Raw genomic sequence first — 15,803 nt, 5'->3', positions numbered from 1 at the left:
GGAGTTCACAGTAGGAGATGGCTCAGCCTTCTCCTCCCCGCCATTCTCTGACTCGGGGATCTGGTTATCCCATGGAGCTGGTCCAGGGTGAAGGGCTGTTATATGCTTGTCACTGCTGCACTCCTTGCATTGAACAGCAACTTTGCAGTCTTTGGCAACATGCTTGCTTGTTGAGCCACACTTAAAGCATATGCCAGCTTCTTTGAGAAAAGCCTTGCGATCTTCGATGGCCTTGGACCTGAAGCCTCTACAGTGTTTAAGGGGGTGAGGCTTTTTATGGATCGGACATTGCTTATTGACATCCGGTTTAGCACTGGGAGTCTCTGTAGTGTCGGATTCAGACGTAGAAGAGACCTCTGTCTTGTGCGAGGTGACTACATTTCTGGAACTACTCATCTTCTTCACTGCGTTGTCTGGCTTCACAGATGTAGCAGCTGAAGAGAAAAGAGTGAAACTTGGGTCGTTGCGGATGTAAGCCTCTTTAGAAACGAAGTCTGCAAAGTATGTGAAAGGTGGAAACTGTGCCTGGTAGCGCAGCTTGTAATCACTCCCTTGTGAGATCCATTTTTCCTGGAGGTTAAATGGCAACTTCTCCACAATGGGATTCAGGCCTTTAGCGGTGTCCAGGTAAGTCAGCCCTGGTAGGGTGCCCATATGCGCCGCTGATACTATTTCCTGTAGCAGATCACCAAGCTCTCGGAGCTTCTGAGGATCCTTATTAGTGATCTTCGGGAACTTCTCTACTCTGTCCAAGAAAGCCTTCTCGACCATCTCTGGTGACCCGTAACACTCCTTAAGACGAGACCAAGCCTTTCCCAGGCCTACAGCTGGGTCGTTGACGTGGACAGCTCGAATCCTCTTGACGTGTGCTGACGACTGTGGGCCTAACCACTTAGTTAGCAGATCGAGCTCTTCGCTGCAGTTAAGTCCTGTTCCTTGAATGGAGTTCAAGAAGCTTGACTTCCACGCCCCATAGCCTTCAGGACGGTCGTCAAACTTGGTGAGACTGGAGCTCAGCAGTTCGCGTCGAGCGAGGAATTTAGCAATGTCACCAAACCCTGTATTGTCTCCAGAGTGAGTATGAGTAGCTTGATTGTTGTGAGTGGAGTAGAAAGGATTTGTTTGCCGACTGGGTGAGCTTTGCGGTTGAATGCTGTCAATGCGACTGTTGGTGAAACGCGCAGTGGCACCATCGATCGCAGGATTGTCTTGCTGAGGGGCACTGTTGGACACAACAGGATTGCGCTGTTGAGGGCTGCTGTTGAATACAGCCGAGCTGTGCTGCTGTGAAGCCCTGTTGAATACAGCAGAGCTCTGTTGCTGAGGTGCGCTGTTGGACACAGCAGAACTGCGCTGTTGAGGCGCACTGTTGATTACAGCAGAGCTGTGTTGCTGAGGTGCGCTGTTGACCACAGCAGAACTGCGTTGTTGAGGTGGACTGCTCAATATAACAAAGCTGTGGTGCTGAGGTGCGCTGTTGAAAACAGCAGAGTTGTGCTGCTGTGAAGCACTGTTGAATACAGCAGAGCTGTGTCGCTGAAGAGCACCATCGAATGCAGAATAACCAAGTTGCTGAGAAGCAGTATTGAATGCAGAACTGAGTTGCTGAGAAGGACTATTGAATGCAGCAGAACTATGCTGCTGAAGCTGAAGATGCACAGAATCAGATAACTCATTCTCTGAGAATACATTCTCTTCAATGACTTCGCTATTGGTTGCTTTGGAATGACATTCAACGTACTCACTGGTTCGTTCTTGAGCGGATTGGGAAGGAAGCGCAGCGATGCCTGATGCTCTAGAGCCTCCTGAGTGTCTGGAGGATCTGTCCAATTCCTCAAGAACTCCAGCCTCCGCTTCTGCTGCTGCAATGTCTTTGTTGTGGTTCAGTCTTTTAAGATCTACATCTATATGAGCTTTCTGCAAATCAATCCGAGCTTTCTCTAATAACAGTTTGCTTTCTTCCTCAACATAAGATGTGCGGGCACGTGTGGCCAATACTTTAGCCCGTGCTTTAGCTGCTGCCACAGAAGCAGAAGATTTCCTCGTGCTTGAGATGCTGGCTACTGACCTTGTAACAAGTGTCTCGTTTGCTCCAGGAGCTGTCTGCTGTTCCTCTGTGTGTGGAGTAGCATCCATCTTGTAGCTTGGGTTGAGTTGGAAAAGCTGATGAAGAGTAGTTGTCTTGAGGATGACTGCTGTGTAGACCCCGATGAGATGCTGTGTTTTCACTATTATGGCACCTGAGTACGTATGCGTATACTCATCGACACATAGCACAAACACTCCTCTTCATTTTGAACATACACAGTATGCCCGTTTAATAAAGGCAGAAGTGTGAAACTGAAAAGAATCAAAAAAGGAGAAAATCAGATTCTCAAATGACATAATGCAAAAATAGCCGATCTACAATTATTTGTTATCAAACACAAATATTTTTAACCAGCACGATACAAAGTGTTTTTAACTAGTAAAGCTTACAATGAAATAATAAAGTTACATGAAATGTTTTCTTTTTCCCCAAAACATCATCACATAAACATGAAATGAAATACAGTCTAAGTGTACTCACACACAAAGCTTCCACAAGGTCCCAACAGGTAAAAGAAAGTACACTGGCAAAAGCAGCTCCTTTTATACACTGCTAAATCACAAAGGTGTGGCGTATGAGCCCTGATCAAAGCTGTACAGCAGGTTGAAAAGATGGCGACCTAGGTCAACAGGACCTGGGTCAATCTAACCTATAGTTCAAAGGCATAAGGTCACAATACCTTGTTAAGCCAGTAAAAGGCAATAAACATGAAAAGAAAAGCATGTAACATTACAAGACTATAATAAAAACAAAACACAAGGATAATGTCAAAGCTTTGGGGCTTCACCCATGCATGTCCACAGAACCAAAGGATAAATAATTATCCCTTTCCCACAATTTCCTTGCTGCCTCAAATGCAAAACACTCACTGCCATAAACCACTCTAGTGAATGAGTCTGTTTGCTTTGCTAGGTAGGTAAAGCTCAAAGAGTAATATTCAGTCAGAAAGAACCCTTCATATTTACAGTTTGCAGATTCAGCAGAGCATTTCAGATCATTAAAATGCAGCATGGTTTGACGAGTTGGTCCACCCTTCATTTCCCACAGTTCCTTGCTTTCAATTTACATTTTTGCTTATTATTTTGAAAAGGTTGCGTTCTTAAGGTTAACTTTTGACCTTTTGCAGCGCTGGTGGTCAATGTGTAAAGGGCACAGTGGCACTTTTGTACAAGAGTTAAAGTAAGGTAGAGAATTAATCAGCCCTTGAAAAAAGACCATGTCTCATCTTTGTCACCTGTAAAAAGCACGACCAATAAATATGAAATACCAAGAAATATTCTGTATCCCTCACTTATACCAACCTTACAGTAGTGGCGTTTCCATAAAGCCGTTTTTTGAGCATTAAGGCTTTAAATAAATCTTTTTTATGGAAACACTTCAAATTTTGCAAAAACTTTCATTTTTTTGGAGGAGGTGGATGTTGGGTCTTTATCGGAAAAAACTAAATGCGCAAAAGGCGAATGGAAACACAAATTAAAATGCAATGAACTCGCGGGAAGGGGTGCTGGGGGGGTGGCCGCCTCTTGTACCAACACCGGCCACCCCAGCCTCCGCTTGTGATCAAAGCAGTCCTCAAAACCATTCGTCATGTTTCTCCGTCCCGCACAGAACGGTCGAGAACAGCAGACCTCCATGTCCAAGCTAACAGTCGCATACGCAACTGAGCTGTGAGCTTGTTGCATGTTCAATAATTTCTCACTTGACTGGAAAAACTGTGCCACCGACTGCTTATTTCATGAACTATCTCCAAAAAAATCACATTTTATCAGTGGATGGAAACAGGCTAAATTCGCTTTGTCTTTTTTCACATTTCTGATCATTCTCTTCCTATTTTCGAAAAAGCTTTATGGAAACGCAGCTGGTGTGCATTCCAGCAACAAAGAGACTTCTATAATTTCTTAAAGTGCTTAATGTTGAACGCCCTCTGGTCAACTTTTACACGCACAGAGCTGAAGAGCATTTCACAGTGTGTATAGACTACATGTGACTGCTGCTGTAGTTCATGTGATTTGTAAAACTTGTGTTCTCTTATAACCACAGGGTTTCCATGCTGGAGAGTGGTAACCTGCGGATATGGAATGCAACCAAATCAGATGCTGGCCTCTACACCTGTGTGGCAAGGAACCAGTTTGGGGTGGCGAGCAGTTCTGGGAGTGTCACAGTTAAAGGTATTTCCTCCTTCTTTTGTTTGCATTAAATCAAGGGTCTTCAACAGGGGGTCCAGGGCCCCAAGGGGGTCTTCAGAGTTACTACAGGGGGTCCTCCAAATCTTTGTGTGATAGAAACTTTTTTCTCCTTTTTTTAAATTAACCATTTGAACCCTAACATCCATATACTGAGAACTTTAGCCAAAAAATGCAGATCTACAAGCTCACAACGCCTCGCAGCTTATAGATCGTCTATTTTAGGCAAAGGGGTTGGTGTAGAGGGGGAAAAGAGCAGACTAAGTACAGAGTGAAAGGTTATTAAGTATTGACGGTTCAAGTGGTTAAATATCTGAAAACACAAATTGACATGAATCCAAAATACACTGAAGATTGTGCTATCAAACGATGAAACTATATGGAAACTATGATCGGGTTGTGGGGGTCCCTGCTTCATCTCTCTCTCAACTTTCTTGACATACCTTGCTCTTACTGTACTCTGTTCTTGTTTTTATATTTTATTTTATTTATCTTTTTTCTTACTTCTCTGTAACTTTGTAAATAACCTTATACTGCTGTGCTGCCTCTGGGCAACTGATTTTCCCCCTTGGGATAATAAAGGTATCTATCTATCTATCTAACTAAGGGGTCCCTGGCCAGAAAACGTTGAAGACCCCTGCATTAAATCAATGTCTCTTCTGATCTTTGCACGCTTCACTGCCAGAGCAATCCTTCTCTCGTGCCTGCTCTACGCTCTGACAGCATTCAGTTGTTTCATACTTTTATTTTCGCCCTTGAAAAGTAACTCTTGTGTATTCGATGTGATGAATAACAAATGAACAACACTAGGGATGGATACTTTTTGCACTGTAGTGTACAGCCAGCTAGCCACCTCTCTCTCTCCCCCCACGTTTCTTTTTTCGATAAATCATGAAAAGCACAGAGAAAAGCACAGATTTTCTCACTGCTTAACTGCAGAAACGGTGACACCCCCTTCGGTCTGTCTATTTACAGAGGTGTTTAGAACGTTCGCTCCACCCTACTTTCCCCAGTGCTGTCAGAGGATATGCTGTATTAAAGATATGAAGAGTGTCTAGGGTGGTTAGCACATCTGGAGGAGTGGGACTGAGGATTGCATTTCTGCTCCGGTGGCGTGACTTATTATAGTTCATTAAAAATGTATGTGATCTGGGTGTAAGGTGCTGTGCATCGGGGTGAATATGTTCTGTGCATGTTGCCATTTTTCCTGTCCTATTTCCTCAGGGGCTCTGATCTGCTCACCTTCTCCTATCCCCTAGGGAAGGGGAGGGGGGGGGGTCCTGCTGAACTGCTTAGTGAACTATACCCTTATGGTGACCCCCTTTCTTCACAAAGGTCTCGTGGTTCATTTGTGTTGTTTTGAAATGTTTTTTTTTTCTTTTGTTCTGCTTTGACCTTCTTTGTTGGCTGGCCTTTATGGAATTATTGATCTTGACTGTTATTGGCTCCAGGGAGAAGTGTGTGTCTGGGGCGGGGGGAAAGGGTGGTGGGGGTTGGGGTCATCAAAGGGGTTGACATTGATTCACATGCATTATTGCGATTGATTATTGGAGCCTTGTAGATGAAATCCCTCATACATTTGTTTAAATCCAGTACAAGAAAGCAGCAGCAAGTTTATATTCCTGCACCGGTGTGACAAGCCCGTTGGGCTTGTAAGACAAATTCCTTCACAAGCTATCATACACTATCCTCGGTTGAGTCGTGACTCGTGAAAGATTCCATTCATCCCACCTAATCCTTGTGCACATGCTGTACACATTAATAATTTGTATATGCTGATGTGGAGCAGTCTTTGCCTAGTCATCATCAGAGGATAACCATACTGAAGTCAAGTGTTCACACCGTGACAAGTTCATTTAAATTGCTTTATCAGTGTCATGAGAAATGCTATAGATTAAGGCTGGGCGATATCAGGAAAAACTTTGATATTCCATAACGTTGTTGAATACCTCGATATCGATATTACTCATGATATTAGTAAAAACAATTGCATTATATAGTTTTTATGAATGAATATTATAATGAATAGCATATCCATGCATGCACAATGCACATTGCACAGTACACATATGGGGTTAGGTAGGTTTTATTGAAATAACCACAGCTGGTTACAGATGGACTGCTTTTTTGCATGTGCTACGTGCATGCATAGTGTGTCTGTTAATTAATTTGACACATACACCAATACCTCATTTCAAGCTGTCTTCGTCGATATGTATACCTTGCATGTTGATATCTCGATATCGATATATTTTCGATATATTGCCCAGCCTTACTATAGATTATGTTTTCCCCAGACTCTAAAATGCAATACAGTCAGTGTTTGGTTAACAAAGCATTTATTTTCGCGACTTCTACAAGTTGGTCAGTCTGTAAACGTCTTTGAAATGCAGCGCCAACAAAACGGTGTTGTGCTTGTATATCGTCACTGTCAGACATAAACCTCGTATCTCCAAGTTTCAAATGTGTAAGTTTCTTCGTGAAGCGAAGCCTCACTGCTTCATTATACAAGGCCGTTGCACAAAAGTAGTGAAAACAGCAGATCTACAAGCACACAACCCAGTGCGAGGCGTTGTGTGCTTGTAGATCGTCTGTTTTCACTAGTTTAAATCGTTTTTTAAATGCTAAATACAAAACGAACGGTTTTGGACACACATGGTTTCCACCCGTCAACAACGATATGCCTCCGCTCTTTTGACTAGTAGTTGCCATAGAAACCTGGTCTAATTGGCTTCTGTGTGGCCACCACGGATAAGTGACTGATGAAATCCTTTGAAAAATAATTGTCTGATGTCCATCTTTATTAATGTATATGTGATCAAGAGTGATGCCGCATTGTATGGCTAATGCTATTGATTATTTCACCCACCCACACAATAAAAAAGCCTGAATTACTTTGATATCCTCGCAAGATTTATATTTTGAAGATCACCATCCAGCCATGTTTGCTGTTTTTGTTTTTGTTTTGTTGTGTTTTTCTTCCTATGACAGGTTTCATATTTTAAAAACGCTTTAAACTCAGCAGCAGTCAAGGCTGTGCACCTTGCTGTTGATTTATGCTGACGCCACAGTCCTGTCTCCCATTCACTAGCTCTCTGCCTTGCCTAACCGAGGCAGAGAAATGTGAAGATGTTAATGCCAGTCAGTGGTGGAAATTACATTTGCTCAAGTACTGTGCTTAAGTACAATTTCAATGTGCTTTTACTTTACTGAAGTATTTCCATTTCTCTATATACCTTCTACTTCTACTCCGCTACGTCTCATAGATACATGTTGTATTTTCTACTCCACTACAAGTACAGTATTTGACAGCTTTAGTTACAGTAGAAGTTACTTTGCAGATTTAGATAATTATCATCACAAAACATAGTAAGTTCTATTCTTCGCCTATTTGAAAATAGCAAATCTACAAGCTCACAATGCATCATTCACATCACAATGCGTTGTGAGCTTGTAGATGTGCTTTTTTTTTGTCGAGAAAATGTTAGTATTTTGATGCCAATACGCCAAATATAGTCAACATATATTGAATAAAGGACTTTTACTTGTTACAAAGTATTTTGTTGTAGTTGTACTTACTTAAAGGACAACTTCAACCTATCTTCATATAATTTGTCCTCACTAATGCTCATCATAATATGGTGCCATTTTTGTCTACTCGGTCTGTGTCTCAATGGAGGGCTGTGGAGTGGACCGTTCAGAAACCCACCTACCAGTGACATCATCAATGGTAAATCCAAGCTAATAGAAACTTGAGGCTTTCTATTCTTGGAAAGTTAGCATACTATAATTGTTCTCACATTAATAAAATCAAAATCAAAATCTTGTTTGGAAAAAAAAAAGACTAAAAATTATGTCACTGATAGGCGGGTTTCTGAACCATCCACCACCCTCATCTGAGATAAAAGTCATGTTTCCATAAACTTATCGAATATAGGAAGCGAATTATCAGAAATGCGTATTAAGACAAAGCGAATTTAGCCTGTTTCCATTTGCGGGTGTAATTCGAAGTAGCGACGGTCGCATGAGCCGACTCTGCGCGGTCCAGCTGAACACAGCGAAGCACTCCCAGTCCCTACCTCCATGCACATTTAGTTTTTCCGATAAAGCCTCAAAATCCACCTCCTCCAAGCGCATAAAAGTTTTTGCGGATAATGAATGTTTATTCGAAATTTGAAGTGTTTCCATAAAAAAGATGTATGCACAAAAGCCTTAAAGCCATACTGTGTAAGATGCCCAACTAGTGGTCATTAGCCCTATAGCAAACCGCGTCCGCGTCTTTCGGACGTTTTTCGTACCTTCAGACCCCCGCGTCTGCCTCCACCTCGCTGAGATCTATCTTTTAAGGGGTCCCTTGTTCCTGTGCGTTCAGTAATTCCAGAGATACGGACTCCTTCACCCTGCCTGGTAGGCGAAATTACCTAGAGAAGGGATGGTACAAACGGGCGACAACAAATATGGCTGCCATAGCGACCCCACTTCAAGATGCGCTGTGATTGGCCGGCAGTTGTATAACCCTCGCTGTGATTGGCCGGTAGTGTGATGACGCAATTTTGGCGCGAGATCCGGTCCACGGCAAGGATCTCAGTTTACATACAGAGAAGGCTTTACAGGCTGAAATTCACGGCGCGGATCTTCTAAAACTTTTGTGATTTAATAGTTAGGAGAATTTTAAGATTTGTTTTATAAAAAAAGTTACATAGTACAACTTTAATGCGCATTAAGAGGCTTTATGGAAACGCCAATTGATATGAAGATGGGTGGAGTCGTCCTTTATAGGGGAAGACCACCCATTTTCAATATTGAACTATGTCATTAATATACCTTATAGGAGTTGTGTGGAAATAAAAAAAAGGTCCCCCTCTTCTGTGTTGCTTAGAACTGGAGGATTGATTTTGGGGGTTGTATTGTAAAGTACAATGTGTGATGTCATCAAGTTGTACTTTACAATACAAACCCCAAAATCAATCCTCCAGTTCTAGGCAACACAGAAGGGGGGGAACTTTTTTTTTTTCACACACAACTCCTCTAAGGTATATTAATGACATAGTTCAATATTGAAAATGGGTGGTCTTCCCCTTTAACACCTTCTAAGCCAAGGGGAGCCCCTTAATGTTAAAACCGTACTATATCGCACATCCCCCCAGGGACTCTCAGCCACGTCGTACATTCCCGGACTTTGTCTTTAAAACCGGAATAAAAGCTTTTGATCCGAAAATCGGCGATCGTCTAACCTTCCCTAGTCACCACTCGTGCACTGATAGCTCATGCAGACCGTGCATGAAGCAGAGGTGACGTCAGCGCCTCTCCTTCTCCAAGGCACCTTCCACCCATCCGTTTACTGTCTAAACACTCGAGCTCCTCCTGCAGCCATGCTTGGGGCTATGCTAGCGAAACTTTTCAGTTCTGTTCTTCAGTCACACATGGACTATTTGCGGGGACATTTACGTGAAAGGATCGCGCACGCGAAACGCACGGGGACATCGACGATCGGCCAAAACCCCCATTCTATCCCAACGGAAATCGAGAAAATCATGGTGAGTTACTGGCCTGGGGGGAAAAAAAAAAGAAAAAACAGCGGCGCTGTTCAAGATGGAGGGGCTGCGGGGTCATGTTTATAAACATAATATTATGTCTCAGATCACAATACAATAATAGAAATGTCACGGCTAATCTACCAACCACCATTCTATTTCGGACGTCAAGGTGTTAAGTATAAAACTAAAAAGGTTAAAAGGAGTGCTTCTTCCACCACTGAATGGCAGCGTGAGCATACATGTATTTATATTTCTGTATGTGCGCTGTTAATTGCTGTGAAATTCTCAAACACGGGGCTTTGCTAGTTGGAGGCATAATGAGAAGGACTGTAATGACACACAAAGCCCGACACTTTTACCCATTCATCACACGCTGTGAAATGATAATGGCGCAGAACCTCCGCCCGATTGGGGGGGTGGTGGGGGTCTGCCGCTGTCACCGGAGGGTTCGGCGGCCTACACGTGATTTTCCAATCAAACACACTCACGCCTGTCTCCGCTGCAGAAATAGGCAGTGTGGTTATCCTCTGTCTTATTATTCTTGTGAAAAAGGAATATGAGCTTCATTTGACACACTTAATCATAATTCTCACTTCCCGTTCCGTCATCATGTGAAAGGTGCTCGCTCTCTCTCTCTCTCTCTCTCTCTCTCTCTCTCTCTCTCTCTCTCTCTCTCTCTCTCTCTCTCCAGATGATGTGCAAATGTTTCCTGTATATCGTCACTGTCGGGCAGAAACCTTGTATCTCCAAGTTTCAAATGTGTATGTTTTTTTTTTTTTTTTTTTCGCGAAGTAAAGCCCTGCTTCATCATACAAGGCCGTCGCACTAAGGCGTTGTGTGCTTGTAGATCGGCTGTTTTCACTAGTTTAAGTCGTTTTTAAAATGCTAAATACAAAACGGTTTTGGACATACAAGGTTTCCATCCCGAAAACAACGATATGATCCTGTGCCTCTCCGTCACAATCAATATGGTTTGGGAAATGGGATGGGGTAATTTACATGCACTGTTTCATTTGAGGTTGGGAGACCTGTTTAACTGGGAGCATTTCTGTTGTGGGAGCGACCCTTATGGGAGATGACAGTAGCTTATTCAAATTGACTTTGGCGATATGAGTCCCGAAAAATACCTGTCAGAATGCATTCGCAGCCACCCACTGTGAACGAGCCCACCCCAGCAAACAGGGGAGGAGCAGTCACAACAGATGAGCCCCGTTAATGTCCCCCATTATTCCAACAGTGGGGGCATATTAGCAGATTAATTGCTCTTCATTATGCATGTACCTTATGAATTTTGATTACACTAGAGATGAGCTGTCGCAATCACGTTCGCACACGACCATTACAGCTGGTCAAATAAACGCAAATCTTCTGACGTCACACTGACTCGACTTGTATGCTGGGAGGAGAGTGTGTCTGACAAATACTGTGCATTCTCTGGTCACACAAGGTTTTCATAGTTTTTATTTTTATTTCGTATTTTTCAAATTCAGATAGTTTTGGTTCATTTTTAAGTCGGATTTGCTAACCCTAACCCTTAGATATCGTGAAAAGACTTAGTTTTAGTTTTGTTTGGATTCGATTTTAGTGTTGGTTCTATTTTTTTATCGTAATATGGGGTGTGTGTCAGGTTTGAGATTCAAAAAGTTAAAAAAGTAAAGATAAGATGATCTACAAGCTCACAATGATCGATTATTTTTCAAACTAAGTCAAATGTATCTATGATTTTAGTTCGTTTTAGTCCATTTTGTAAACACACAACAATACAGTTTCAATTAGCTCTCATTTATTACCATTTCAGTTGACAAATATATCGTCACTGTCGGGCAGAAACCTCTTATCTCCAAGTTTCAAGTTTGCACGTTTTTTTCACCAAGTAAAACCCTGCTTCATCATACAAGACTGTTGCACAAAAGTAGTGAAAATAGCAGATCTACAAGCACACAACGCCTCGCACCAGTTCATTTTTAAAGTGACAAATACAAAACGAACAGTCTTGGACTTACAAGTTTTCCACCCGACCACAACGACAATATATTTTTATTTTACTTTCAGTTATTTTGTTCGTTTTTGTTAACTATTATAACCCCGCTGGTCACACAAGGCCTTTCCAAGCCATAGCGGAACTACAACATCTGCTTGTCCAGGCGGATATGGTGTCACCTCTACCGTTTGCATGTAAGGGCATTTGCTGTTATTTTGTTGCAACGAATATGCTTTGAAAAAGCATGGCTGGGCCCCGGCGGGTTATCACACCAGTGTAAAAACTCAATCCGGCGAGGTGGCACCGGTCACTGCTTTTGTCACTTCCACTGGGGTGTGATTTCTATTTTTTTTTTTTATGTAGAGACGGAAGATAAATTGTCTGAACGATTTATGTGCTGCTCTTTCACCACAGTGGGTGGGACAAACTGACCTGAAAATAGCGCTCCAATTTTTAGACCAACTTGTGGGAGGTTTTCTCTCCAACAAAAGCCTTTCCGTCTGCATGGAAAGTCAGCGGGATCCACCGGCTGTGTGAAAATGCATACGGCGGTGTGATGTCTGAGAGGCACGCGTCTGCTGATCAACAGCAGGTTGCTACAGATGTGCTTGCGTGGAGCACACAAACACAGCCCTGAGAGCAGCTTGCATCTGTTCAGCTACCGTACACACACATGGTTTTAGCCAGCACTGAAGTTTGTCCTTGAGAAATCCCTTTCTTGTTTCATTAGTCGAATAAAAGTGACATTAGTGGACGAAACTGTATTGTATACTGATGAAAGCATTCTTGATTTGAAAAACAAGGGAGGGAAAATTGGGCTGGGCTGATTTCTCTCTGAAGTGCTTATCTCTGAAGAAATTACTTTTAAGAAGGAACGGCCGCCTCAGCGTTGTGGAATGAACCGCGTGGGGTCGGTGCAGTAATTGGCTTAACGCCTCAAATAGACAGTTTGAACCTTTGGCCTAACCTGTACATTACTAATAGATTTTCTCAAGACATCGACCTGCTCTACCTTTGGACTATCTATCCTCCGTACCTGCAGATTTTCTCCATGGAGGAATGCTTCAAGGTTCAGGGATTCTCTGTTTTTCTTCGTGAATCACTGAGCTACTAGGACTCCTCGGGTGCGCTAGCGTATGTATTATTCACGCTCACATCACATTCACAACCCTTATGTGAAAAACCTATAGCGTATGTACAGCAGAGGAGTGTACAAATTTACACATCCCACCATAGACCATTAAAGTTAGGAGGGATTCTCCACAGGGCTTTCATCCTTCCGTTTCTACGGAGGTGTAAGCATTATTCATGATGGCTTCTGTTTACAGGAAGTGTAGTGGAGCAACTCTGAGTAAGGCTTCACCAAGAGGGCTGGGAAACGTGCAGTGGTGCACTGTAACTAAGTATATTTACTTGAGTACTATATTTTTATACAAATACTGAAGTATACAAATATATGATATTAAAAGAGAAAGTGTTTAATTTGTACTTCTGAATACAAGTATTTTTAAAAGCATGTACCTTCTGAACTCTAGTACTTTTACTCAAGTACAAATTTGACTGAGCAATTTTCACTTGCACTCGATGAAGCAAAAATGAAAAAACTATTTCCATAAAAGCCTTTAATTTTCTCAAAAAACTACAGTGCGCCTTATAGTCCAGTGCGCCTTATATATGGATCATTCATTGACATTGACATTCCCTTTAGCACAGCTCCATCTGTTGGATGCATAACGCAACGGTAGCGTCTATTATGTGCGCCTTATAGTCCGGTGCGCCTTATATATGAAAACAGTTCGAAAATAGACCATTCATTGACAGTGCGCCTTATAGTCCGGTGCGCCTTATAGTCCGGAAAATACGGGTACTTTGACTCAAGTACTCACTCGGGTCGAGTGCTTTGTCCACCACAGCGCATTTATCCTATCTAGGTATCCTGCTTCAGTGGTTTGCTTCAAAGAAAAGTCCACCTCGTCCTCAGCTCCATGTGGAGCGTGCCTGACCTTGCTGCAGTCTCTGAAGTGCTCTGTCAGTATGCTAACATGTTGTCTCTCTTGTCTCTGATTGACCCCGCTAAGTAAGCGGGCCGCGCTCCTTCCATCCATAATGGCAGTAGGTAATAACGGGATAGATATCAATCAAATTATGCCCAGTGTGTGGTGCGTAGCCAGCCTTGGTTGTCCATATAATCTGTCACAAATTATGACAGAGGAGGATAATAAGGGGACATACTCTCGCTGTCATTGCCTCAATGAATCCCTTGTGGGCAGTTTAGAGACAGGCCACACAGACAGGGCGGGAAACAGTTCACAATACAAAGAAGACTATTGACACCAGGCTTAAAAATAAAAATGTCCTAACTTTGAATTAATTCCCTTGCATTACTCTAAATCCTTCCACAGCCAGGCTTCCTACATTGATGTCCAATATACAATCAATCTCAATATAGAAACAAATGCCTTAGAGCAGTGGTTCTCAACCTTTTAAGGCCGCGACCCCCAAAATAATCATATTTTAACTGGGGACCCCCCACCCTGACAAGCACTAAGAGTTGAGGCATTACATTTTGTATAACACGGTTCTATTGTGAAAATAGCAGATCTACATCATGTATATCGGCTATTTTCACAATTTCTGCCTCAAATATTTGACAATTTGGCCAATGTTTATTTTGTCATTTTAGAGGTGTTAAAAAGTCCTTAAATTGTAACTTTAGAAATGTGCTTATACCACTTTAAACTTAAAACTTTATTTAGGTTTGTTTACTGTTGAGTGAGGAAAAAAAAGTAGCACATTAAGCTAATCATCTGGGGACCTCCCAAAATAATTTTGGGACCCCCCTGGGGGTCCCGACCCACAAGTTGAGAACCAATGCCTTAGAGCAGGGGTCTTCAATAGGGAGTCCGGGACCCCTAGGGGGTCCTCAGAGTTACTACAGGGGGTCTGCCAGATTTTTTAGATAGGATTTTCTTGAAGCTGGAGGCGTTGTGAGCTTATAGATCAGCTATTTTGCTAGGTTTGGTGTAGCATACCAAGTACAGAGTGTAAGGTGTCTAAGTGCTCAATACATGAATCCAACATACACTGATGATGTGCTGTCAAACAAGTCTATGCATGAATCAAGTCTATGAATCTATCTATGAAATCTATAAACAAGTAATATGAAACACAATGTTATACAGTATGCAGTGGGGGTCCTGGTTCATCTCTCTGTCAGCTAATGGCTCCTCGGGCTGAAAAACGTAGACCCCTGCCTTACAGTTTCAGTCCCCTCTCTACCCCTATTACCCGGCACCCGCAGTTTTCATACATAATACTACTACTGTAGAATGTTTTTGTCTCCTTATTATGTTCAGAATTCAATATATCTCTTGAAGCAGCGGAGACACAGAGCCTTGAATAAGGACCATGTTCTATTGCGACATCTCTGCCGTACGCCATTGCTCGCCATTTACTCCCCACAATATAGGAAGGGCACTTGTATGGACCCCTTCATTGTGTGCCTAACAAAACCCAAGGGCTGATAGCACTGGTTTTATATCAGAGAATGGCTAGAGACATCTCGCCGGGAGAACGTGGTGAAGGTGGAGGAGGAGGAGGTGGTGGCAGCGGGGCGGGGTGAGGGGTGTGGGTGAGGAGGATTGGGGGGTGTTACAATACAATGAAGGTATCGAATTCACTCTGGATGAAGACTGCACTGCCGGCACTTTCTACATGAATCTATGCCTGTCCAGGGATCATTTGCCATGGTTAATTTAGTCTGTGTGCTCAGAGCAGGCAGTTTCATCCGAGTACTCACAGCACCCCCAAGAGGGAGAGCGGCGCCGCACAACCACCAGAACAAAGCACAAGGCAAACTCCCCTCATCTTCCCTCATCTCGTGTCTCCCAGGCGCTCCTCCTCAGCCTCCCCTGTTCTCCCGCGCCTCACAGCGAGGCAGAGATGAGGGACATTGCGTCATTCCCCCTTGTGTGATGCAATAGTAATGCACTGGATGCAGAGGCTCGAGGAGA

At 42.9% G+C, this 15,803-nt stretch overlaps 1 protein-coding gene across 1 annotated transcript in view; it reads left to right on the top strand.

Annotated features, from left to right (window-relative positions):
• The window catches only part of cntn4 (contactin 4), a gene marked incomplete at its 5' end in the record, with an annotated part of 181,972 nt that overhangs the window by 151,892 nt on the left and 14,277 nt on the right, over positions 1-15,803 (top strand). The window contains one exon of the mRNA XM_080728858.1: positions 4,130-4,257. Within this exon, the coding sequence (XP_080584984.1) occupies positions 4,130-4,257 (128 nt within the window). The remainder of the gene's footprint in view (positions 1-4,129; positions 4,258-15,803) is intronic.

This window comes from Nannobrachium achirus, assembly GCF_963921795.1.
Source record: "Nannobrachium achirus genome assembly, chromosome: 6".
NCBI classification, from domain to species: Eukaryota; Metazoa; Chordata; class Actinopteri; order Myctophiformes; family Myctophidae; genus Nannobrachium; species Nannobrachium achirus.
The sequence above is the reverse complement of the archived record's forward strand: the minus strand, read 5'-3'. Positions and strand labels throughout refer to the sequence as shown.